The following is a 23,885-nucleotide window of genomic DNA, read 5'->3' on the forward strand; positions in this document are numbered from 1 at the left end:
CAGGTTTGTGGGAGCTACTTTGTTTTTTACTAGAACCCCGAGGTCCACCAACCAGGGAAGAAAGAGAGATTCCAGGGCAGAGCCAGTGGCAAAATGGTGACCCAGGAGCTAGAGCTAATAATCTAATCGATCCCATGACTTGTACACTGGAAAGATCTGTAAATACAAACCTATATCTGTGTTACTACATATTACAGTTTCTAATTCAAAACTCTAAAACTGGCCAGTAGAGCTGCACAAAGAACCTGGTCAAAGACAGTCAATTTATACTCACTGGGCCAGTTCAGACAACCCCCTAAACCATGGTTAGACCACGAAACCTTTTGCAGCAAAGGGTTAGTACGTGTGTTTAAATCATGGTTATGTAGCCACCATGGTTAAGAATGGTTCACAAGGCACAGTAACTCATGGTTCACAAGACATGCTAAGTCATATAGTTTAGTTCAAAATGTTTAACCATCATTGCTTAGTGTATTGTCTCAACAGGGTCATTGTTTACAGGAGAGGCTGAGACACAAGAACATAGGAAGAGCCATGCTGGATCATACCAAGGGTCCATCAAGTACAGCATTCTGTTCACACAGTGGCCAACCAGTTGTCGATGGGAAACCCACAAGCAGGACAGTAGTGCAACAGCATGCCTCCCCACCCATGTTCTCCAGTAACTGGTGTACATAGGCATACTGGAGATAGTACAAGGCCATCAGGACTAGTCGCCAATGAAGACAATGATGGCCAAGGCAATCAGGAAGCAATGGGGACAAACCTAGCCATGGCAGAGATTTTTTTTACTTGCAGTTTTACTTGCTATTATTAAAGTAATAAACCATTTCCAGTCTACTGCAGATTAGGGATGTGCTCCGCTTCTAATCGGACCGGAGAAGCAGGAGCGGAGTGGGGGGCTTCGCCTGCCCTTAAGGCGGAGGCGAAGAGGATTGGGGGGCCGGCGGAGCGTGGCGAAGAGGATCGAGGTGAAGGCGGATCCTTCGCCTCGATCCGGAGCTCCGCCGGAAAGGTAAGTGGGGTTTACCGGGCCCTGCCGCTGTCGCTGTCGCCCATGCGGTGACGGCGGCAGGGCCCGGTAACCCTCCTCCCCGCCCTCCTCTCCCTTACCTGCCTCCGTCCGCGGTCCGTCAGCGTCTTCAATTGAGCCCGCGGTTCCACCAGGAAGTCTGGGCCACAAGCCTGGACTTCCTGGTGGAACCGCAGGCTCAATTGAAGATGGTGATGGACCACGGACGGAGGCAGGTAAGGTCCCCCCTCTCCCTTGGTCCTTTACCGGGCTCTGCTGCTGGGACTGCCTTGAGTCTTGGCGTGCATATGTATCCCTGGACAAGCTATCATGGTGGCGAGTTTGAGGTTTCTAAAGTGCAAATTGACGGAGCTATGGAAAGGGGTGTGAATGGGGTGCCCGATTTTCATAAATTCCCCAAAAATCAGGGGATGATGGGACTGCCTTGAGTCTCGGCGTGCGTATGTATCCCTGGACAAGCTATCATGGTGGCGAGTTTGAGATTTTTAACATGCAAATTGACGGAGCTATGGAAAGGGGTGTGAATGGGGTGCCCGGTTTTCATAAATTCCCGCAAAATCAGGGGATGATGGGACTGCCTTGAGTCTTGGTGAGCGTGTGCACCCCTGGATAAGCTTTCATGGTGGCGAGTTTGAGATTTTTAACGTGCAAATTGACGGAGCTATGAAAAGGGGTGTGAATGGGGTGCCCGGTTTTCATAAATTCCCCAAAAATCAGGGGATGATGGGATTGCCTTGAGTCTTGGCGTGCGTGTGTATACCTCCATGAGGTGTCATGGTGCCAAACTTGAGGTTTCTAACTTTAACAGAAAAAAAGTTGTATACTTTTTTAGCTTAATGCAAGCCTATGGGGGGGGGGGGAACGGAGCTCCGATCCGGATCTGGAGCTCCGAGCGGAGCGGAGTGGACATAGGCGGAGCGGGGGTGGGGCGGAGCAGCCTGATCCGCAAATCGCAGATCTGGAAGTGAAGCGGAGCGGGGGGTCCGTGCACACCCCTACTGCAGATCACCCAAAGTTTTAATTAGACTCGTTGGGACTCACTTCTGAGTAGACATGCCTAGTGTTGCACTGGGGAGGGGACATAATTTTGTGGTGGAGCACCTGCTTTGAATGCAGAAGTTTCCCAGTTCAATCTGCAGCAACACCAGGTAGGGCTGGAAAAATTCTTCTGTGAAACTCTGGAGAGCTACTGCCAGTCAGTGTCGACAATAATGAACCAAAGGTCTGACTCAGGGTAAGGCAGGCAGCTTTCCATGTTCTTGTTCTCCCTCAATCCAACAAGTCAGATTGTTCAACTACATTGACCTTTGAACTTGTTGGATGCTTGCATTTCTGCAGTGGAAATATGCATTCATCTACCGGTTGCATATGACTAGGGACCAACTGGCTCTATAGGGCATGATGTAGAAAATTAAAACTATAAAAATCCCAATAAAATAAAAGTTAATTAAAAGACCACTAAAAATTCCCATCCCTCTGTTGTTTAACTCAAATCCCTGAAATGTAGCTCAAACAGATATGTTTCAATTATTCTTCTGAACAAGCTTTTCTGGGGTTTACTTTAATGCTCTCCCTTCCGAAGAGCTATTTTTGCAACTGTGCTGATCAAGGAGATAATTCCAGGATGAGTCTAGGAGAGGAGCATCTCCATAGCAGCAACTTGGTATGTGCCTTTCCTAACATGCCAGCAGTTCGCTGGATTGCACCCATGGTTGCTGCTTTCCCATTTTGAGAGACACTATGGAAGGTGGTGTGCTTTCCCCTCCATTCATATGCAAGCACTGTATCACAATAGCCAACTTTAGGCTAGTGGTTTCGAAGGCAAAGAAAAGCAAGAAGTTATTGCCTATTGAATTTTGCAGGGTACGAAAGATCTAGTACTCTTAGGAGTTTTTGAAACGACTTTTCTACTTTCCTTTCACCCACAAATATTTCTCCTTGGGAAGATGGAGTTGGTAAGGGGTAGTCATTAGAGAATCAGATTAGGACTGGGAAGATCTTGGTTCAAATCCCCACTTAGCCATGATTCTTACTAGGTCAATATCTCTTAGCCTAACCTATCTCAGAGGGGCTGTTTTCAGGACAAAATGTGTGTGTTTGTGTGTGGAGGAGGGGCAGCAGGAGGAATGACGATGACAACCATCATGTATGCTACCCTGAACTTCTTGGAACAATGAAATACGAAGGTAATAAATATGCTACCCTGAACTTCTTGGAGCAAGGATGAAATACAAATGAAATAAATATATAAGTCAGTGTCCCTGTGCCTGAACCACATTCCCAAATCTTCAGGTAAGCACATAGGTAGCCTCCAGACTGCTCTCTTTTCCTGAAAATCCCCATAACTCATTTCTTCTTCTCTCTGACTGTACTTCTTTCCTCTCCCCAGCCTCCCTACCATCCCTGCAAAACCGGCAACATTTCTACAATGTAGCCTGCGACTTCAGGTTTCCTATACTGTGGATATAAACAGTGCCGGGGTCTAGAGTAGGCATCGTTGGGGGCATTCAAAGGACCTACACACCAGCCGGGGACCACTAACAAGGGTCCCCTGGACTTGGCCCTCCTCTTTATCATGGCAACCTTCTTGTTCACCTGCCTCTCCCTCTGGCCCAGACAACTGTGTCGGTGAGAAGGAGGAGCATTAGATTCCACTGCCTACTTGGGGCCTTCCTAGACGAGGCCTTAGCGTGCTTTGTGGGCCGGTTTCCCTGCTGTGCATCCAGATGACGCACAGGGGAATCCGGCGCCAGGCCGCACTGAGGCCTTCTCTAACGCGCCATAAGCGAAGTCGCTTATGGTGCGCCTTTTTCACAGCCCCGGCCTCAGGCCGGGGCTGCAAAACGTCTAGGAAGGTCCGTGGCTTTTTGCGGCTACTCGCTTACTCGCGAGTAGCCGCAAAAAGCCACGGACCTGGCACAGCGCTCATATGAGCGCTGTGCTCATCGTGCCGGGGGGGGGGTGTGATCCGGGGGGGAGATGGGGGAGGGAAGGCCGGACCGGCAGGAGAGGGGATGGCGGAGGGCGACGACCGGGAGACGGCGAGGGGATGGCGGAGGGCAACGACCGGGAGACGGCGAGGGGGGGCGGAGGGCGACGACCGGGAGATGGCGAGGGGATGGCAGAGGGCGACGACCGGGAGACGGCGAGGGAGGGCGGATGGGGGGGCTTAAATAAAAAAAAACCTTACCTTCTCCGGCGGCTTCGGGCCCCACATGGCCCCTTTAAAAAAAACAAAAAACATGGCTGATGTTGCAGGGCTTGCGTTGTCCCTATGCGTCGGCCGTCTAGGAGGCTGGGCAGCGCGCTTTAAAGTTAGCGCGCCGTCGCCTCACCTCCCTGCCGGCTTATCCCGGCAGGTCTAGCAAAGCCCTTGGTCAGTTGTTCTCTGCCTGTCAAGCAAGCAAGTGGTCGCAATGATGAGAAAGGAGATGAGTAATAGCAGCTAATGTCAATGGTGATGAAATGGCAGGCTCCCTGAGGAAGGGGTCCCATTGACGGTGTCTTTCCCAATGGTCTTCAAAAACCTGGAGTCAGCACTCGACATGTGGTGGAAAATTTCATTTACATCACTGATGTACATGTACACTAGGAGTTCCGTTTAATATGTTCTTTTCATATTTTGAGGCATCATTTGGCTGCTCATGTTTGCCTTCTTCTAGATAACTGATTTCACTTCCCTCTTTGGAGTCTGAAACCTAACTAATCAGCAAAGATTGTGGAATGGCCTGCTGGAAGAGATTTTCAACTTGACAATCTTTTAGAATTTAAAAAAGCAATAAAGACTGATCTATTCTGGCAGGCTTATCCAGTGAAATTTTAGAATGTTTTTAGGATGTTTTAAAGATGTTTTAATCATGTATGGTATGTTTTTAATCAGATTTAAATGTGTATTTTATATCATGTTTTTATACTGTTTGTTTTATACTTTGAATGGTTTTAGTTTTTGTGAACCGCCCAGGGAGCTTTGGCTATTGAGCGGTATAAAAATGCAATCAATCAATCAATAAATCTTACCTGCCAATTCAACAACACCCGATTAGTAATACACTGCATACAACAGCTCAAATCAGGACACTCAAAGAAGGCATTAATAATTCAATCCCTCCTGCGGATAGTGATCTCAGTAGCTGATGGATTTCCTGCCAAGAAGAAGAAATGTCTGGCCTTGTAGGGCTTGATTCATCTGTAGTCTAATGATGTTAAAAGTGAAGTGCCTCAGCTAAATTAGATATTTGATCTAGTGTTAATTGTGTAAAAACTCCTATGTGTTAAGTCTTGGATCCTTAGGCAATTCTCCTTTAAAATGCCCACTCTTCAGAACCTAGTGGCTGCCTCTTTATTAAATGATAGGAAAATAATTGTCAGATTTCTAATTGCGAGGAAATTCGAAATGGTTCATGTAATCTGGAAAAGACTTTCAGGGTCCATAAGGGAAGGATAGAAAGTGAATTATTATTATTATTTATTTATTTATTTATTTATTTATATAGCACCATCAATGTACATGGTGCTGTACAGAGTAAAACAATAAATAACAAGACCCTGCCGCATAGGCTTACATTCTAATAAAATCATAATAAAACAATAAGGAGGGGAAGAGAATGCACCAAACAGGCACAGGTTAGGGTAAAACTTGCAGTATAAAGTCAGAACAAAATCAAGTTTTAAAAGCTTTCTTCAGGAGGTAAATTGATGATGCTCATGTCAAGTATGTATTTAGAGATCAGATCACAGAATATGAAGTGTAACTTTCTCCCAGCATTGGCTGGGTGCCAGTTTGATCTAGCACTAGGCTCTCTTTGCATGGATACAGCCCAACATGCTGTGAAGTCTGCCTTCTGCTTTCATTCAGGGGAGGGGGTTGCGTCTATGTAGTCTGGCCTGGACATTGGAGAAGGGTAGGACTGCAGGGGAGACTGAAAGCTGCCATTCGTGTCCTACACTGCAAGTTAATAAATCTCCAAGTCCAGATGGTATCCATCCTAGAGTTCTTGAAGAACTCAAATATGAAATTTCTGATCTTCTAATAAAAACATGTATTGATCAGGGGTCTGGAAACAAAGCCCCATGAGGAGAGACTGAAAGAACTGGGCATGTTTAGCCTTGAGAAGAGAAGGCTGAGGGGAGACATGATAGCACTCTTCAAGTACTTGAAAGGCTGGCACACAGAAGAGGGCCAGGATCTCTTCTCAATCATCCTGGAGTGCAGGACACGGAATAATAGGCTCAAGTTACAGGAAGCCAGATTCTGGCTGGACATCAGGAAAAACTTCCGGACTGATAGAGCAGTACGACAATGGAACTAATTACCCACACTAGAAGCCTTCAAGATGCAGCTAGACAGCCTTTTATGAGTTATGCTTTAATGTGGATTTTTGCATTGAGCAGGGAGATGGATTTGATGGTCTTATAGGTCACCTCCAGCTCTACTATTCTATGATTCTAAGACCAGCCTCTGTAACGAGGACTGGTGAATGGCCAATGTTACACCAAATTTTAACATGGGATCCAGGGGGGAATCTGGGAAATTACAGGCTATTGCTGAGTGGCTTGCTTTCCGATGCCTGAAACTCATGATGAGTTGGCAGTGCCGGGTTTGGATGACACGCCAACCCAACATGGGTACAACAATCCTTAAAACGACATGGATTGTTGGGGTTGCTTGTTGCTCACACACAAGCCACACTGCAGGAATCGGTCCGAGTTCGCACAACATGACAACCCACCGTGGTTTGCCACCCATGATGGGATGTCATGTCATGTGAACCCAGTCACACCATCATTCATTGTGATCTTACCCACAGAATATGTGCATTATGAGTGTGAACGTTGTTTGTGATGTTCATTAGATGTTTTTGACTTTAAAAATATTTTTTTAAAAAAATGTTTCGCAGCCCTGTCATATATGAATACACACAGTTTACCCCACCTAATTTTTAATAAAGCTTCTTGACTGCCATCACCTCCCCACCCCCCCAGTTCCTTATACAAACACAATCTTTCAGTCTACCCCTGCTTATATTAGGAAGATTAACTGTGGTTGACTTTCCATCCTTCCGTGGCTTTGTCAGGTATGTGTACGTGCGTGTGTGTTCATGTGCTTAAAAGGAAGACACTGCTTAAGATGGACTCATGTAATCACGCTAGAGCCCTCGACAGCAGCAGATAAGCATTTTATACAGTAGCCTTTGGGGAAAGAGCCTTGCCGCATGGAGACGCCTGCAGATTAGCATAATGAGGGATTGTTTGATGTTATTGCCAAGTCACTTCTTTGCTATCATTCTTCTAGAGTCACTACGGACCGAGGAAGGCTGAGCTTATAGTTATCAATGGAGAAAGACATTGGCTGGGATTTGAACTTCCAGAGGTTAAGCTATGTTATATAGCTGCTGTATGAGGGGTTTCAGATGAAAGGAAGGGAGATATTTCCACCATATCACAACCACCGCCTTCTTGTAAATGGAAGCATTTTAAAGTTAATGATCCGGGTATGCCACGCTTCGTTGGAATGCTGTCACTTATGTAGACTACTGTAGAAAGAATGCAGAATAGTTTGCTTTTTCCCTATATTACCTCCATGAATCACTACCGATCAATTTCCACATTACATTAGGGATGTACTCTTATGTTGTAAACATGAAGAATTGTTTCTGAACCTACTCTATGCAAGCTCGATGTGATGCGTGAGACAGTTCTGTGATTTTCCAGTACTCATTTTGTAGCATTGAAGGTCACAAAGGTGGCCAGATTCAACTTGCCAGATATGATTAATTGCAGAGCTGTTTCAAGATACAGAATGAAAAAGGGGTGGGGGTGAGATCAGAACGTGTGACTCACTAATATGACATTTATTTTATTTTTAAATTATTTTGGAGAGTTCTATGCTGCCTTTCAAAAAATGGTTTTTTTGACAAGGTCGACCACAAATATAAAACAATTTCAAGATAACAATATCTAAAATATTAAGGAAGAGAGCAGGATAAAACACATCAAGCCAGCAAAGCAACACAAAACTGACAGCATCGCATCTAAAAATAAAATAAAACGTCAAGTAGTACTAATTTAACTTTTTAAAATCCAGCTTGTCCTCTTTACCCAAAAGCAGACTGATTTTTTTTAAAAAAATACTCTTTAGGCAGTAGCCTGTGTTGCTAAAAGGTGCTCTTAACCACTATCACTACCACCTGTGCTTCTGCAGCAGCCTTCCTCAGATGTTTTGGATTGCAACACCCAGGATTCCTGACCATTGGTCATGCTGGCTGGGGCTGATGGAAGTTCAAGTCCAAACCACCTGGAGGGTACCAGTTTGGGGAGAGCTTTTCTACAGATAGTGTTGAGTATATGAGGAGTTTCCAAGCTGTGAACTTCCAGGTGAAGTGCAACCCTCTCCAGAACTGTTTGAACACTTCTACCAAGACTTTCCCATCCACAGTACTTTCCCATCCCATGTTGCTCATTGGTGGGAGATTCAGGATAAATAAAAGGAAGTACTTCTTCATACAGCGCATAGTTAAATTATGGAATTCACTACCACAAGATGTAGTGATGGCCACTAATTTGGATGGCTTTAAAAGGGGGGTGGATAAATTCCTGGAGGAGAAGGCTATCAATGGTTACTAGGCCTGATGGTTGTGTGCCACCTCCAGTATCCGAGGCAGTAAGCCTGTGTGCATCAGTTGCTGGGGAACATGGGTGGGAGGGTGCTGTTGCACCATGTCCAGCTTTGTTGGTCCCTGGTTGTCGACAGCTGGTTGGCCACTGTGTGAACATGGTGTTGGAATAGAGGGACCCTTGGTCTGATCCAGCATGGCACTTTTTATGTTCTTATGTGCTTCTGTACATTCTGAGCATGCAAAGACATTTCAAGCCACGGTGAATCCACTTACATCATTGTAACTCTGCATACTGAATATTCCAGCACACGTGACATTGGTCGTTACTATCTAAGCTTTTCTCACATTGAACCTGAGTATTAAGTTCTGCAGGAGAGGCCCTTTATAAGACCCCTGCAGAGGCCTGTTTGCCAGGCATATATGAAAAGGCTTTTATGTATTTATTTATTAGTTTTATTTCTACCACCCAATAGCTGAAGCTCTCTGGTGGTTGAAAACAGTAAAAACAATGGAATACAAAACAATAAAATAATGTTCTTGTCTTATTATTTTTATTGTTGTAGGGTTTAATTGTTTTAAATTGTTGTATACCACCTTGGTATATTTTAGCAGATAAGGTGGTATATAAGTGTTAAATAAATACTAAGGAAATAGATGATAACAGAAAAGATCTACAAGCATGTCCCAACATTCACAGGGTCAGTGAAATAATATCGTTGTTATGACCAACTAAATTATCACAGGACATGAATTTTTGAGTTTTGCGTAACTCATCTTCTTTTACCTTGGATTTTAAAAAGGGAGCTGATAGAAAAAGGGGGAAATAGGTGCTTCTGAGCTGGGAGAGGCCCTTCTCTGAGACCCTGGAGAGCTTTTGCCAGTCACTGTTGCCACCAATCTTTCCCAACCTGGCGCCTTCAGATGTTTTGGATGGCAGTTCCCATCACCTTCAGCCTGCATAACCATTGGCTGTGCTGTCTCGGGCTGATGGTAGTTGTAGTCCAATACATCAGGAGGCTGCTGGATTGGGGGAGGCTGGTGTAGATAATACTAAGCTAGATGGTCCAATAGTCTGATTCAGTATAAGGCAACTTCTTGCATTCCTAATGATCATTTGCACAAATAAGTAGGTATGCTGCAATGAATAAGTCAATCGAACAAACACATAAATGTGGTGTTTCTGCCTCATAAGTTGGATAACATTTGGCTTCAATCAATGACCTGGTTTGCACAATATTTTCAGCCATTAAATAAGTCACCATGGTGTTGTAGCACATGTGAGGGTGGGTTATTGGGGTGGTTAATAAAGCAACCACAACCCTAAAGCAGTCCATGGGTTTTGGGTGGATGGCTAACCACACCAACAAATCAGCCTTGCTGGGTTCAGATGACACGACAACATACAAGTGGGGTTTTATTTATTTATTTATTTATTTATTTATTTATTTATTTTATTACATTTATATACCGCCCCACAGCCAAAGCTCTCTGGGCAGTTTACAACAATTAAAAATGGTAAACATTAAAAGTATACAAAATTTAAAAACCATCAAAACATAAAAAAACAGGATAAAAACAACAGTATCCATTTAAAAAGTTACAAAAAGTTTGAGTTACAAAATGGGTGCCTTCAGGGCCCCAGCATGTGCCATGAACCATGGTGGCTTATTTAAGCCACAGTGGCTGAAAATGGTCATGCGAACCCACCCATTATTTAGTCGTGCCTGTCTTTGGAAATAGAAGCCTGCCTACATCAATTGCTCCTGTTCCAGTCTTTGTTTGGGTTTGTCATGCTGTTCTTCTTTTCAAGCAACATCTTTTGGAGAGTTAAAGCTTTCACAAGCTTCTGGGCAGTGAACATTTTCCACCTTGAACTGCATAGCCCGGCCTCTTTGAATCCAACACTAGTTCTTCAAGCACATAAAAGACATAAATATGCCACCAGGCCTCCCACAGATTACAGTGGAATTAATCACAGTGATTATACGCTACCAAAAAAGGAATTGCTCTGTCTGTTTACAGCTTCTTGGGGGCCTTCTGTGAGTTGTCAGGGCTTAAAATTACAGATTTCTACCTCCTCGGAGCCAAGCGTCTCCAAATGATTGAAGAGCTGGAGTGCTTTTTAACAGTGCCGGGTACTGAGAACATTCCCACACAGGACTGCCCTCAAAGGGGACAGATATCTCCCAATGGGTTAATAGGAAGAATCGTGGTTGCAAGACAAAGGAAGGTGACGTGTGGTGGGATCCATGCATAAAGATACAGAATGTCCTCCCACTTATCCAAAGAACGTAGTTGGGGCCAGAGAACACTCTGCATGTTCTAAGTGACTAATGTGAAATTCTTAAAATGTTTCATTGGGTTGCGGGCACTTTGGTGCCTTTGAGGGGTTTACACAGGCCAGAATTAACTTATGCTATTTGCTGCCACATTGGGTGAAAGCCCTTGGCTTAGTTCAGTCTCCCCCAGCCTAGCCCCCTATAGATATCTTGAACTACAGTTTCCATCATCACAAGTCTGCTTGCTTAAAGCACTTTACAGCACAACTCCACTGTTATTACTAGTGCTGTGCTGAGAATTTCAGTTCTTCCATTTTCAGCACTTTGTGGGGCTGGGGTGCAGGGAAACAAAAAGAGGCTGAGAGAGTGTGTTTCAATGTAGGCATTTTCCCTATTTATTTATTTATTTATTTATTTTTAAAAACACCCCCAGCACTTGCAGGATCCCAGGAGGTTTTTCTTAATGCTTATTGGAGAGGGAGAGGTCACATGGGCCTCAGCTAGACCTACCTGGTATTGTGCGATGGAGGGGTGAAGATCTCATGATATTTGTATCGTGAGATTCCCCCCTCTGTTTACATGTGGCGTGTGATGACCTCGGAGGGAGAGGACGTCATGCTCACCATTTTCTTTTTAAAAAAACAAACAGAAGATGTGCATGAACGCTCATGCGCTCAAAGGTAGGGTTTTTTAAAAACAACAACAACAACATTTCCCCGCTCCCCCCACCTCACCCCCAATGAGTGCATTGCTCCTGAGGAGCTCTGTGCCCCATGCGCGAGTCCCAGCTCCTCACGAGTAATCACAAGGAGCCGGGACAAACTGCGATGCACGCACACAAGTTCTGTGGTCTCGGGATCAGCTGAAACTGGGGAAAAAGCAGACTCAAAGGGCAGGGCGAGATCCCGGAGCAAGGGAGGGATCATCCTTCCCTGATCCCGGGATCCCCTGTGCGTCATGTGAACTGGGGATCGCCCTGGGATTTCGTCCCTTCTCACTATGGCCATGGTCATTCAGGAAGAACTGCTGGGCTCCAAGTATCGTGTGTGTGTGCTATTGTCGTTTTTTAATTGATATAAGGCCCCTCAGCTACCAGCTACACTTTAAAAAGGTATGTGGAAACACTATCCTCCTCGCCATGTAGAAAATTCTCTGAAATTCTCCCCTTTTTGTTAAAGAGGCAGAAAAAGCAATGCCTCTTTTGCAGGAAGAGAAAAAGTTCCTGAAAATACGGGGCAAGATTCCGACAGCACAAGTTGTTACCCATATGTATCATCCAAGCACCTTCCTTCAAAGTAGCATATGCATTGTGGAGATACTATATTTCCCCTGATTTGGACTGCAATATGTTATCACCCGGGATGCTCGAGAAATTCGAGATGGACTAAAATGAGTTCAGATTTCTAAGAATCCAACCTTCAGAATCTGCTGCAGCCTGGCTTCTCCTGGCTGCATAGAATCTGTGGATTTCTGGAATATATATATATATATATATATATATATATATATATATATATCTATCTCCTCCAAAATTTACGCAAATTCATTCACAGGACAATATGTGTTCTTGCTGAGGCATATGCCATGCTGAAAAGAATATGCGGGGAAAGGGGGATAGTGTGCTAAGTGTTATGTACTAACATAAATGATGTAAATTGTTGTGAATTTCCTTACGGAATTATTTGTTAATTTATTCACATAACGGGAGGAAAAATAGAATCCGTCTGTGAATGGATGTTGGAATGAACAATACTGCACAGTCCTCAAAACACATGTAGGACAAATTTCATGAAATCTGGAAATCCCCAGTTATCACAAGTAAAATTTGTCCTAGAGGAAATGTGATATCCCTGCAAGAATGTCACCTTATAGAAAAACTTGCAAAAGGAAACAACATACATTTATTGTGAAGAAAGCATTTGTTCAGTAGGTGCCCATCATTGTTACATTACATTCTTACCTAAATTACAGGCAACAGGGTGAAGAATTTCATTAGCCAGCACAACCATTTTCAGTCTCAGTACTTGTAAAACTAGTTCTCTCAGTGACAAATGCTTGGTATGAATGTACAGCATGTATCTGTAACCTTCATAAGCAAAAGACTTTGGGAATGTGGTGGTTTTTCAAACAAACTACCACTGACAAATACACATTTGGTGTCATACTATCCAGGACTGGCCCTACCATTAGGCAGAGTGAGGCAGCTACCTTAGGCAGCAGATCCTGGGAGGCAGGAAGAACTGTGTGGTAAGGTGCTAGAGGACCAAACTGTGTGTGCGCCATTCAGTCTGCCTTGTGCCTCCTAGGCCACCTGACTGCCCTCAGTTGTGATGGAGGACACTGAGGACACTGCCTCATTGCAATATTGAAGTCAGATCCAACTGTCAGTCTGGATGAATTGGCAGGGGGTGCCATCTTGTTCTTTGCTTCAGGCAGTAAAAGTTTTGGGCTGGCCCATAAGCCCTTTAGGGATCAAATTGTCAGTTGTTTTCAAAATATGACCCAATAAGTATGGTAGACATTGGAGACCAACGTTTTTGCTTTATGGACAACAAACGGTAACTCGCCATCATACAAGAGTAGGATTGTCATTGTGAAACCATAGAGTAGTCCTCTTGAAGCTAGGAGGGCAACTTTGGAATAAATAGCTTAGGAATGCAACCCAAGGACATCTGGAAATACTAAACGCCATGATGGTGTTCTCTCCACAGGACTGCCCATGCGAAAGCCAAGTCGGAAGGCGCTGAACAAGCAGCACTGGCAGCTAACAACGAATCCACTTTAGCCAGGTCGATGGCCAGGGAACTTTCTCCAGACTTCTATCAGCCAGGTAGGAAATGGGAGCTGCTTCATCCTGATTCTGAGTTATTAACTCTCAGCAACAGGGAGACATTAAGCGTCATGACAGAACTGAGGGCCAACTAGACATTCCTGTGGCACAGTCCGTATGTTACAGTGTGGGTTGTGCTGACATTAGGGATGTTGGAGAAATCCATTTGGAGGGTGGAGTTTGATGCATTTTCCTAGGCTCGCACCCCCTGGACTTTGTTTTGATTCCTGCTGCTCTGCCCGACTTGATCTGCAGTGAGTTGGGCCAGTTTGCACACTTTCCAGGAATTCTGCGCATTTTCCCCCAAGGTTCGTCAAATTTCTGAGCAATTTGCACAAATTATGGCCAAATCCATTATATGCTATAGATCCCTGTCACCAATGAAAATGTTGGGATTTACTTTTGAGTAAACATGTATAGGATAGTATTGTTAGGTATCCTGTCTCTGAACCCTTTGGGCTTCTTGTCTATCAAAATATGTATGCTCTGTTGCTGCTGCCTTTAACCTAGGAAGCATCGTAACATAGGTTGTCACATTAGGCAGCCAATGTGTGACACTTATGTTAACGATAGCTGAAGGTCATGTGAGCTTGGCATGGAAGTATCAGCCGTCATTTGTATCTTCACAATTGCCCAGTGAATGCCGGACTATTTTTAGGATAGGAAAGACAGGAAATTGGAATTCCCAATGCAGTTCATTTGCTTTTTCATCAATACTGATGTGGTGACATAATTTGGGAAGCCCAGGCAAAATGGCTTTGCTATCAAGTGACCTGAAAAATGACTTAGGCTTATAGATTGAGTAGGAAAATCCACACAGTTGGGTCATGGTTGTGTTATTCACATACAATCCCCATCCCACTGGGAGGTAAGTGTGTGTGTGTGTGTGTGTGTGTGTGTGTGTGTGTGTGAGAGAGAGAGAGAGAGAGAGAGAGAGAGAGAGAGAGAGAGAGATGCAGTTAGGTAGTTTTATAGACTTTAGGCTTAATGGTTGTAAAAGGGTCACCTCTTTAGATGGTAATGCATATTTCTTCACTTCAAAATGTGATAAGCCAGCCCTGCTGCATTTGGGGGCTGTTCGGTTCATTCTTTTGAGTAAGGCTCTGGATACACATGGATACTTCATGGCACTGAGGGAGAGAGAGAGAGAGAGAGAGAGAACACAAATGGGGCTTTAACACTCACAGATAGTGGAGTCTGATGGCTCAGATGTCAGTGGGGTGGTGAATCCATTCCGGGTTTCAGTTAGAAAGTCAGAACTCTAAAGGAGCTATCCAAGATGCTTAATGTTTCCCTGTTGATGCTTTGAACCTTGGATAACTCCTTTAAAATACTGCCTGTTTCTGGCTGAAACCTGAAATGGATTCACCGCACTACTGACATCGGAGCCACCAGCCTCCACTGTTAACAGATTGCCTTTGTTAAGGGGGTGTTTAAGCTTTCTTGTGAAAATACTACATGAGGTCCAAAGCATAAGATGGATGCATGAAAAGGATCCTAGATTCCTGTAACATTCTGCTCACAAGTGGAACATCTGAAAGTTTACATGAGTAACAAATGATCATGTAACATGTCTGCATGTAGGCATTTCCATGATGCCTTTAAAAATATTATTTGCATGTGCAAAATGTAACAGCACAAATGACTGCTGGAGTAGCAGTAATAGAACGCTTCTTTTGGAAAGATGAGAAATTGTATCTATTTTCTTCCTGAATGACACCTTTTCAAAGTTGGAAAGTTTGCACATGCCTAGTAGAAGATGACATTCCTAATACATGTGATCAGGAGCTGAGAGACACCTCATGGACCATCAGATCCAACTCCCTTCCTGAAGAAGGCATCTCACCTGGAACTGTCACTGGCAAAGAGCCATACAGCATCCGCTGTAATAATGGATGTCCTTGGATTTATGGCAAAGCAGTGACGTTTATATACCATCTAATTGAGCCTTCCTCAACCAGATTCCCTCCAGATGTTTTAAACAACAACTTCCAGCTTTCCTGAGCATTGAACCCAGCAGGCTGGGGCTGCTGGGAATTGAAGTCCAAAGCAACTGGCAGGCACCAGCTTGGCAAAGGCTGATTTAGTCAAGAATGTTGTTATTCTGTAATCGAATCCAAGCAAATACTTGTTCAAGCTACTTTTAGAGAGCATCAATGATAGAAAGTAACCAATCACTATCTGCCTTAAGTCTCCATGTACAGAATTTATCAAGTTTCTTCCCAAAGCCCATTTTTACAACCGAATTCCCAGTGTGCCTGTCGATGTTTGTGGCAAGAGCTAACTGCCACCATTTATTTATGTTGAAATGTTGTATCTTGCCTTCCTTTTACAAATAATCTTCAGGGTAACTAAGAATAGGAAAATTAAAATCAATCTTGCAAAAGCAATAAAACTATGAGGATGACCATGCTAACATCAACATGTTGAATGAAAGCAGCAATATGCAAAAACTTTATATCAGAAACAACACAAATAATTGAAACTTACCAAACAATCTTAAGTGGGGAGGGGAGTAAACTGGTAGGGTGGCCATATGTCATCTTTTACAGAGGACAGTCCTCTATTTGAAGTGCTGTCTAGAACCAAAATAAAGAACTCTCAGAAGGAAGATCTAGGCTTTCAAGGGCTTTTTACGTGAGGCTTTTAACTCCTACCTTTACTGAGGCCTTTGCTTCCAGATTTTTTGCAGGATTACAAATTATTTTTCCCATGGCTTTTCTTTCTCTGCCTTTCTATATGTTCCATTATACAACCAGTAGGTGGCACTGTGGCATTGCAGAATTGCATGATTACACAAGGTTTCTGCAGTGCCATTCAGAAAAATACCTGACTTTTCTTGTTAAGGAAAAAACACATGATAATGTTTGCAAAGTACAGGAGAGGCTATGGAGGATGACAATGTCATGTAAAAGACCTGCAAACTACTATGAGTGAGTAATCTTAAGAATAAAAGTCTCGTGTGGAAAGGCTCCAAGTTGCCCATGAGCAGCAGATTGAGCAAGGCACACAGGTCACCTGGTCACAGTCTTCCACACGATGGTGAGATGCACTGCATTTCTATTTAAATTATAATAATACTTTCTAAATTTGCATCTATTCATATAGATTAGCATATCCAAATTTTATGCAAATTGGTATTCTCTTTTGATCTCTTTTTAAATCATGCATATCCTTTTTTTTTTTTTTTTTGAGTAATTCTCAGGAAGACACCGTATGAAGTGGTGGGCAACGCAACACTTATTATTATTATTATTATTATTATTATTATTATTATTATTATTTATTTATATAGCACCATCAATGTACATGGTGCTGTACAGAGTAAAACAGTAAATAGCGAGACCCTGCCGCATAGGCTTACATTCTAATAAAACCATGATAAAACAATAAGGAGGGGAAGAGAAAGCAAACAGGCACAGGATAGGGTAAACAGGCACTGGGTAGGGTAAAACTAACAGTATAAAGTCAGAACAAAATCAAGTTTTAAAAGCTTTAGGAAAAAGAAAAGTTTTTAGCTGAGCTTTAAAAGCTGCAGTTGAACTTGTAGTTCTCAAATGTTCTGGAAGAGCGTTCCAGCCATAAGGGGCAGCAGAAGAAAATGGACGAAGCCGAGCAAGGGAAGTAGAGACCCTTGGGCAGGCGAGAAACATGGCATCAGAGGAGCAAAGAGCACGAGTGGGGCAATAGTGTGAGATGAGAGAGGAGAGATAGGAAGGAGCTAGACAGTGAAAAGCTTTGTAGGTCAACAGGAGAAGTTTATATTGGATTCTGAAGTGAATTGGAAGCCAATGAAGAGATTTCAGAAGTGGAGTTACATAGTCAGAGCGGCGAGCCAAGAAGATGATCTTAGCAGCAGAGTGGTGAACAGAAACCAACGGACTGATGTGAGAAGAAGGAAGGCCAGTGAGAAGAAGGTTGCAATAGTCCAATTCCACTTCCATAGTCCTGGTGATTTGTGCTAGCCAGGATAGCTGTGGGCTGGGTGGGTTCCTAGAGAGTTCTCTCATCATTCCCCACCCCCAATTCCCCTCTCTCCCCCTTCCAGTCAGTGTAGAGGAAATTACCAATGCCAGCACTAAGCCTTGAGAGAAAATGGAGAGGCTTTGGATCCAGCAGATTCAAGTCCGCCTCTGATGTGCCCACAGAACACCCTTGAGGCCAGAGCTTTCTGCAACCATAGGTGGAGGGCAGCACGGTAACTGTGCTTCTCACCATGCCTCTTGGCAAAACTCCTTTCCATCAACAGAGGGGCATGTCCATCCCATTCAAAGCTCCCCCAGCCAGGGAATTGTCCTGAGACAGTCAATGCCAGGATCCACAAAGCACTTTTTAGCATAGTGTTGTAAATAGCCATTTTTTAAGCTTATGATGAAGAACAGAACAGTACAATTTTCACATCACCACATCTGCTCTTATTTTATTTATTTATTTATTACATTTTTATACCGCCCAATAGCTGAAGCTCTCTGGGCTGTTCTCTTCTTGGCAACAGTTCAGTGTCAGCATGAGCAGTGGCTAAAGTCTATTCCAAGAAGTAGTTTTGAAAATGGACCTTTTTCTCCCCTCCCTTTAAGCTAAGCACACATTAGTCTTCATTCATATGACAGCCAGTGTGGTGTAGTAGCTAAGTGTTGGACTGGGAGTCGGGAGATCCGGGTTCTAGTCCCCACTTGGCCATGGAGACCCACTGGGTGACTTTGGGCCAGTCACAGACTCTCAGCCCAACCTACCTCACAAGGTGGTTGTTGTGATGATAAAATGGAGAGGAGGGGGATTATATATGCCACCTTGGGTTCCTTGGAGGAAAAAGGCGGGATATAAATGCAACAAATAAGAATAAGAAGCCATATTTCTAAACTTCTTGTGATTTTTGTTGCTTTTATTTGAAGCTTTCTGCTTCAGAAAGGCTGAACTACTCATGCGACAGAATCTCATTTTTGCAAACGCAGAACTCTCTTTCTTGACCTGCTAGTTTTTGCTGTACAGGGAGGTTGTTGTTATTGTTGTTGTTGCTGTTGCATTAAACATGGAATCTCCCATCTGCAACCTGAAGTGATATTGTCCATTATTGCATAAGTACATCAGGTTGTCGTTTGGTGATCAGAATTGAAACAGTACTCTGATCTCCGGAAGGCCAAATAAAGTGTGAATAGAATAACCTTTTTGTGTTCTAGTCATAATACTCTTCTTTGCTCCAAGATAGAATTTGTTTGCCTGTGACGACTCTACACTTCTGGCCCCTACTTATCTTGCTATTGGCTGTGATCCTGCCATTCTTTTCTGCAGTGGTGCTAGCTAGGCAGATATTCCCCAAGGCCTATTTGTGTCTTTGTTTGCCCTCATCTAGATGCAATGCCTTGCATTGATGCTTATTGCAGTCCATTCAATTTATTTGTGCTCATTCTCTCCCCAAATCCTCACCATTTACTCAGAGCAATTAGGACCGCAACAGTCTTGGAAAGTGTTCACAATCCTTCCCAATGTGGTATCTAGGTAAGCTTATTTTGAAATATTTTTACACCATGCATACCTTAGTAGCCATGTTCACACAGAATGATAAGCCTTAAATCCTATCGTATCAAACCACAATGTGAACAAGCAGTGTGCTGGTGCAGCATGCCATTTGTTCTTCCTTTGCATGAATGGATAAATAAAATCAGACTAGGATTGCTTAATGTGATATTCGAGCCTAGGGTTATGGTTTATTGCATCCAAATAAAAGGGCATTCATAAGCCAACAACAAACCCTGGCTTAAAGTTGGTTTACAATCTTGGTTTGTTTGGGTGCAATAAACCATAATCCTGGGTTCAGATGTCATACTCAGCTATCTGTTTGTTTACCCCAAGTGGGGAACTGTTTTGTCCTGAGGGGCTGGATTGCTTTCTGGCTCACTCCCTGGGGATGAAATAATGTGGGGCCTGCCTCCTGAAACCCTGCCCTTCTCTAAGCCCCCTCCCCCATATCATTGGGGAATTTCTCTATTTTTCCTTGCAGAGAAATGCATGAAATGATCTTTCCTGTTCAGTGCTAGAGAAAGGCCACTTTTTTCTAGTAGTGGTAACGACTGCTGATATTTCTGATCAGTGATTGGAAAGAGCAGAGTTTTCTCTCCCACCATAGCCTTTCTCCAGTTCTAGGCCTGGATAAGCAGGAGGGTACTGAGAGAGAGGCAGAGTCTCAAAGGGAACCTCCATGGGCTGGATGGGGCGGGGGGCTCTGTGGGCCAGAGGTTCCCCATCCATGGTTTACTCACTCTTGTGAAGGAAGGAGTAAAGGAAGAATGAATGGGTTGCATGCAGAAGCATACTGCTTATTTACATCATGGTTTATTAGGCCAGGATTACTGGTTTATCATTATGTGTGAATGTAGGCTATGTCCTGTTCAGTATAGATGCCAATTATTCTGTTAGGAAATGTTGCAGCATCCAATTATCAGATGCCTAAGACACAGAAAGAAAGGAAGAATGATGGACTAAACTGAGTTTTCTACTTTACATTAAAACGTTCATGGTAAGAATTCAATATACCCCATCCAAAATTAATATTTGATCGGAAAACTGCATATATATTAACCTAAAATTAATATACTAGTTTAGTGTTAACCCTTCTCTAAAAATAGTCTTAAATGTATGAATTACATTCACATATACATATATACTGTATGTTTTTATCTGTACGCCGCCCTGAGATCTTAGTGATATAGGGCAGGATATAAATATTTTAAATAAAATAAATAATAAATAAATGTATGCATGTGCCTGTACACACACAGAGACAAATTTATGCAACCTTTACTTGATTTAATTAGTTGATTATTCAACCAAAACTTAGTTGATTAATCAAATATTAAAAACTACATATTCCGAAATAACGGGGGGATTTCATAGAAATTGGAGGAGTCCATAAAGAAAATTGCTTTAGTAGTATGATATCCTAAAGTACATTGATTGTGTGTGTATTTGTTTGTCTGGTTTATTCAGAGGAAGACCATGTCACAAGCTGAGAGGCAAGAGACCACGAATGATCAGTCTGCTGAGTGCTATTTTGAGGAGCCTGAGCAACTGTTGAAATAGCTTCCAAATAGTCTACTTGCAGCCAAAAATAAATGGCCCTGAATGGGTCTTTTTATGATTGACAGGAGCCTGCAGGCAGGGCAGGCTGGCTAAAATAAATATCCGATGGCTCTGCTCTTTCTGGGCCCCTTTGGTATAGAACTGTATCAAACATATAATAGCATCCAAATTATACAATGGCTTTGTCAGTGAATAAATAGACTTGCAGGCCAATACTGTGCAAGTTCTATTGAGTTCAAAAGGGCATACTCCTAATAAAAGTGAATAGGATATGAATCCAACTTTAGGGCTGCTTCTCATATTGCTGAAATAGCAACTATGCATCCCAGTGTACTCTGTAACATGAGAGAGTACCTTATCAGATGAATACTGTGGGTGTGCATACACTACAGGGAGCCATAGTTGGCCCTGGTTTGCATTGGTGTATATGTATATGGGTGCCAACTGCCCCCAAATCCTCAATACAACCTGGCCTGGTCTTGTCTCTTTGCCAGAGGTTTAAGAGCATAGGAAGGGCTCTATTGGATCAGATGTAGGCATGGCCAAATCTCTCAATTTCAGTTTCTCATTTTTCTAATCTTAAATTGAGTTGATCCTGAACTTTAAGAAATTTTAAAATCTTACATTTGGGTCATCCCGAACTATGACATTTTTTAAAAAAATTGCATGAAAATCCCTATGTTTTGAAAGTTAGCTGTTTTTATGTTTTTGTTTTTAAATTTTGTATATTAATTTTTAATGTTCAGTCTTTTTAATCTAATCTTTTTAATCTTTGTAAACTGCCCAGAGAGCTTCAGCTATGGGGAAGTATATAAATGTAATAAATCCTTATCATCATCATCATCATCATCATTGCATTTTTGTGTGCATTTCTCCTAATGCATGCATTTTTGTATGCTCTTTTGCTAAATATTTACATCCTTTTGCAAGCAATTTCCCTAATACAATGCATTTTTATGTTATTTTCACTCATACACATTTTCCTGTGCACTTTCCCCTAATACTCCTATTTTGTATGCATTTTTTGACTGGAGAAACCCCAATGCAAAATTTGGAGAACAGCCATCAATGAATGCTATGATCCCGCCCCCCTCCCGAACCTCCCTCAAAATGGTGGTAGGATGAAGCATCACTTGGAGGGAGGAATGTGTGAGTGGCGTAGAGAATGGGACTTGTTGGCCATCAGAATGAGTGCCACTGTGAAAGAAGTGGTGGCAAGGTAGGGTTCAGCACCCCCTGCCCCTTTTACCCCTGAAATGTCAAGCTGAAATTTCTTAGAAGATTAGTTTTGGATCAGCCCCATTTTATACCAGATTGGGTTAAATCAATCCCATTTTAAGAGAAATGTCTGTCATCATGTCTACTTTGGCCGTAACTAGTCAGGGAGAAGGTGACATAGAACCCTTCTTCCTGACATATTAGTTGGTGCAACCCTGGGATATTCGGTCTGTTCAAGCCTAATGGATTTCCTTCAAATTTCAGTTTCATTAAGTGGAAGTGGACAGCATCAGATGGTTTTTTTTCAAGATTGCAGCAAAATTTGAATATTTCGCATTTCACCATTTGTGCAAATTGTAATTTGCACAATTTGTAAATTGTTATTTGGGGATCTTGAAATGTGCTACAGTTTTGTCATTTTTTAATTTTTTCATTGCCCCTCTTGCACAACTGTGCACAGTGGCAAGTCCTGTGTCCACTATGTATCCTGGCAGTAGCATATTCCCTTCTGGTCAATATTCTTGTCAGATTCATCTTCTCCACATTACTTCATTTAGCCATCAGAACCATATTCTGCACTTGTCAAACAGCTTCTCAAGCAATTTATTAATCCTACCACCTCCACCCCCTTTCGCTCAGGAAGTGCAGTTACTGCAAAAGGGTTGCAGATTTCTGTTAAAAGGACTTTTTGCGACTCAGGCAAGTGTGCAATGGAAGTGGACCACCCACAAGTATCATTTCAACACTTCAAACCCTGAGGATCAGGTTTCTAAGTGGGTGATCTAGTCACTTTCCCCCAAACTTTCAGTGGGTAATGTGACAGCTGTCATTGTCAAGCATGCATAAGTTATGATTCGCGTAAATGGTAGAACCCGGTGTGTGTGCGAGCACAAATTGGCGCTATTAAAACACACACATGAAAATCTGTTTGTGTGTGTGTGTGTGTGTGATTTTACAGAGTGAGTCAGTGCCGGGGTGGGGAGGGGAAAAGAGGGGGTAAAATTTGAACTGGAATTTTTTTCTACCCCCTCCCCCCAAAATGGAATTGTCATGCATCCCTACCCCACCAGAGAAGCTTTCAGACATGCAACCTCACTGATAGTAGGCTGATGGCCAAAACAGACATTACTTTTCATTTTTACTTTAGGGTAAGTACAAGGGGACTGAACATGGTCAGGACCCTAGCATGGGAGGTATGGGGGCTTTTAACTCTTTTCTCCACTGTAGGTCCAATCCAGATTGCCCTCTTTGTGTGCCTTCAATATCTATTGTAGAATAATGACTGTTAGAGCTGTATGACAATGGAACAAATTACCTAGGGGGTTTGTGGGTTCTCCTACACTAGAGGCATTCAAGAGGCAGCTGGACAACCATCCGTCAGGGATGCTTTAAGGTAGATTCCTGCAATGAGCAGGGAGTTAGACTCGATGGCCTTGTAGGCCCCTTCCAACTCTACTATTCTATGATTCTATGATTAGCTTTAAGGATCACTATTTTGCAATAGGAATTGCAGGCAAGCAACTCTCAATCTGGATCAGGCATCTTACACCTACTTAGAATAAAAATGAAGGGGGGAAAGTAAAGTCATGTCTATATTGGCACTTTTTTGATAAAGTCCAGGAACTGTTTTACTGATAGATATTGCTGATTGCCCCAATTGTCCCTTGGTGGCCTCGCCTAACACCGCACAGGCTGTGCCAGTTATATCTGCCTGCCAGAAATATTCCTCTCAGCTTCAGCAGAATCTTTTAGGATTACAAGTAGTGGTGGATGTCACATGGCCCTGGTTCACAGCTACTTGAGTGCTTGATGGACCCTGCCCTTTTCCATTC

General features: G+C 43.1%; 1 protein-coding gene across 1 annotated transcript in view; it reads left to right on the top strand.

The window, feature by feature from the left end:
• The window catches only part of JPH2 (junctophilin 2), an 87,640-nt gene that overhangs the window by 50,462 nt on the left and 13,293 nt on the right, over positions 1 to 23,885 (top strand). Inside the window, exon 3 of the mRNA XM_063145797.1 lies at positions 13,640 to 13,758. Coding sequence (XP_063001867.1) covers positions 13,640 to 13,758 — 119 coding nt within the window. The remainder of the gene's footprint in view (positions 1 to 13,639; positions 13,759 to 23,885) is intronic.

The sequence above is a fragment of the Elgaria multicarinata genome, chromosome 1, assembly GCF_023053635.1.
Source record: "Elgaria multicarinata webbii isolate HBS135686 ecotype San Diego chromosome 1, rElgMul1.1.pri, whole genome shotgun sequence".
Classification (NCBI taxonomy): domain Eukaryota; kingdom Metazoa; phylum Chordata; class Lepidosauria; order Squamata; family Anguidae; genus Elgaria; species Elgaria multicarinata.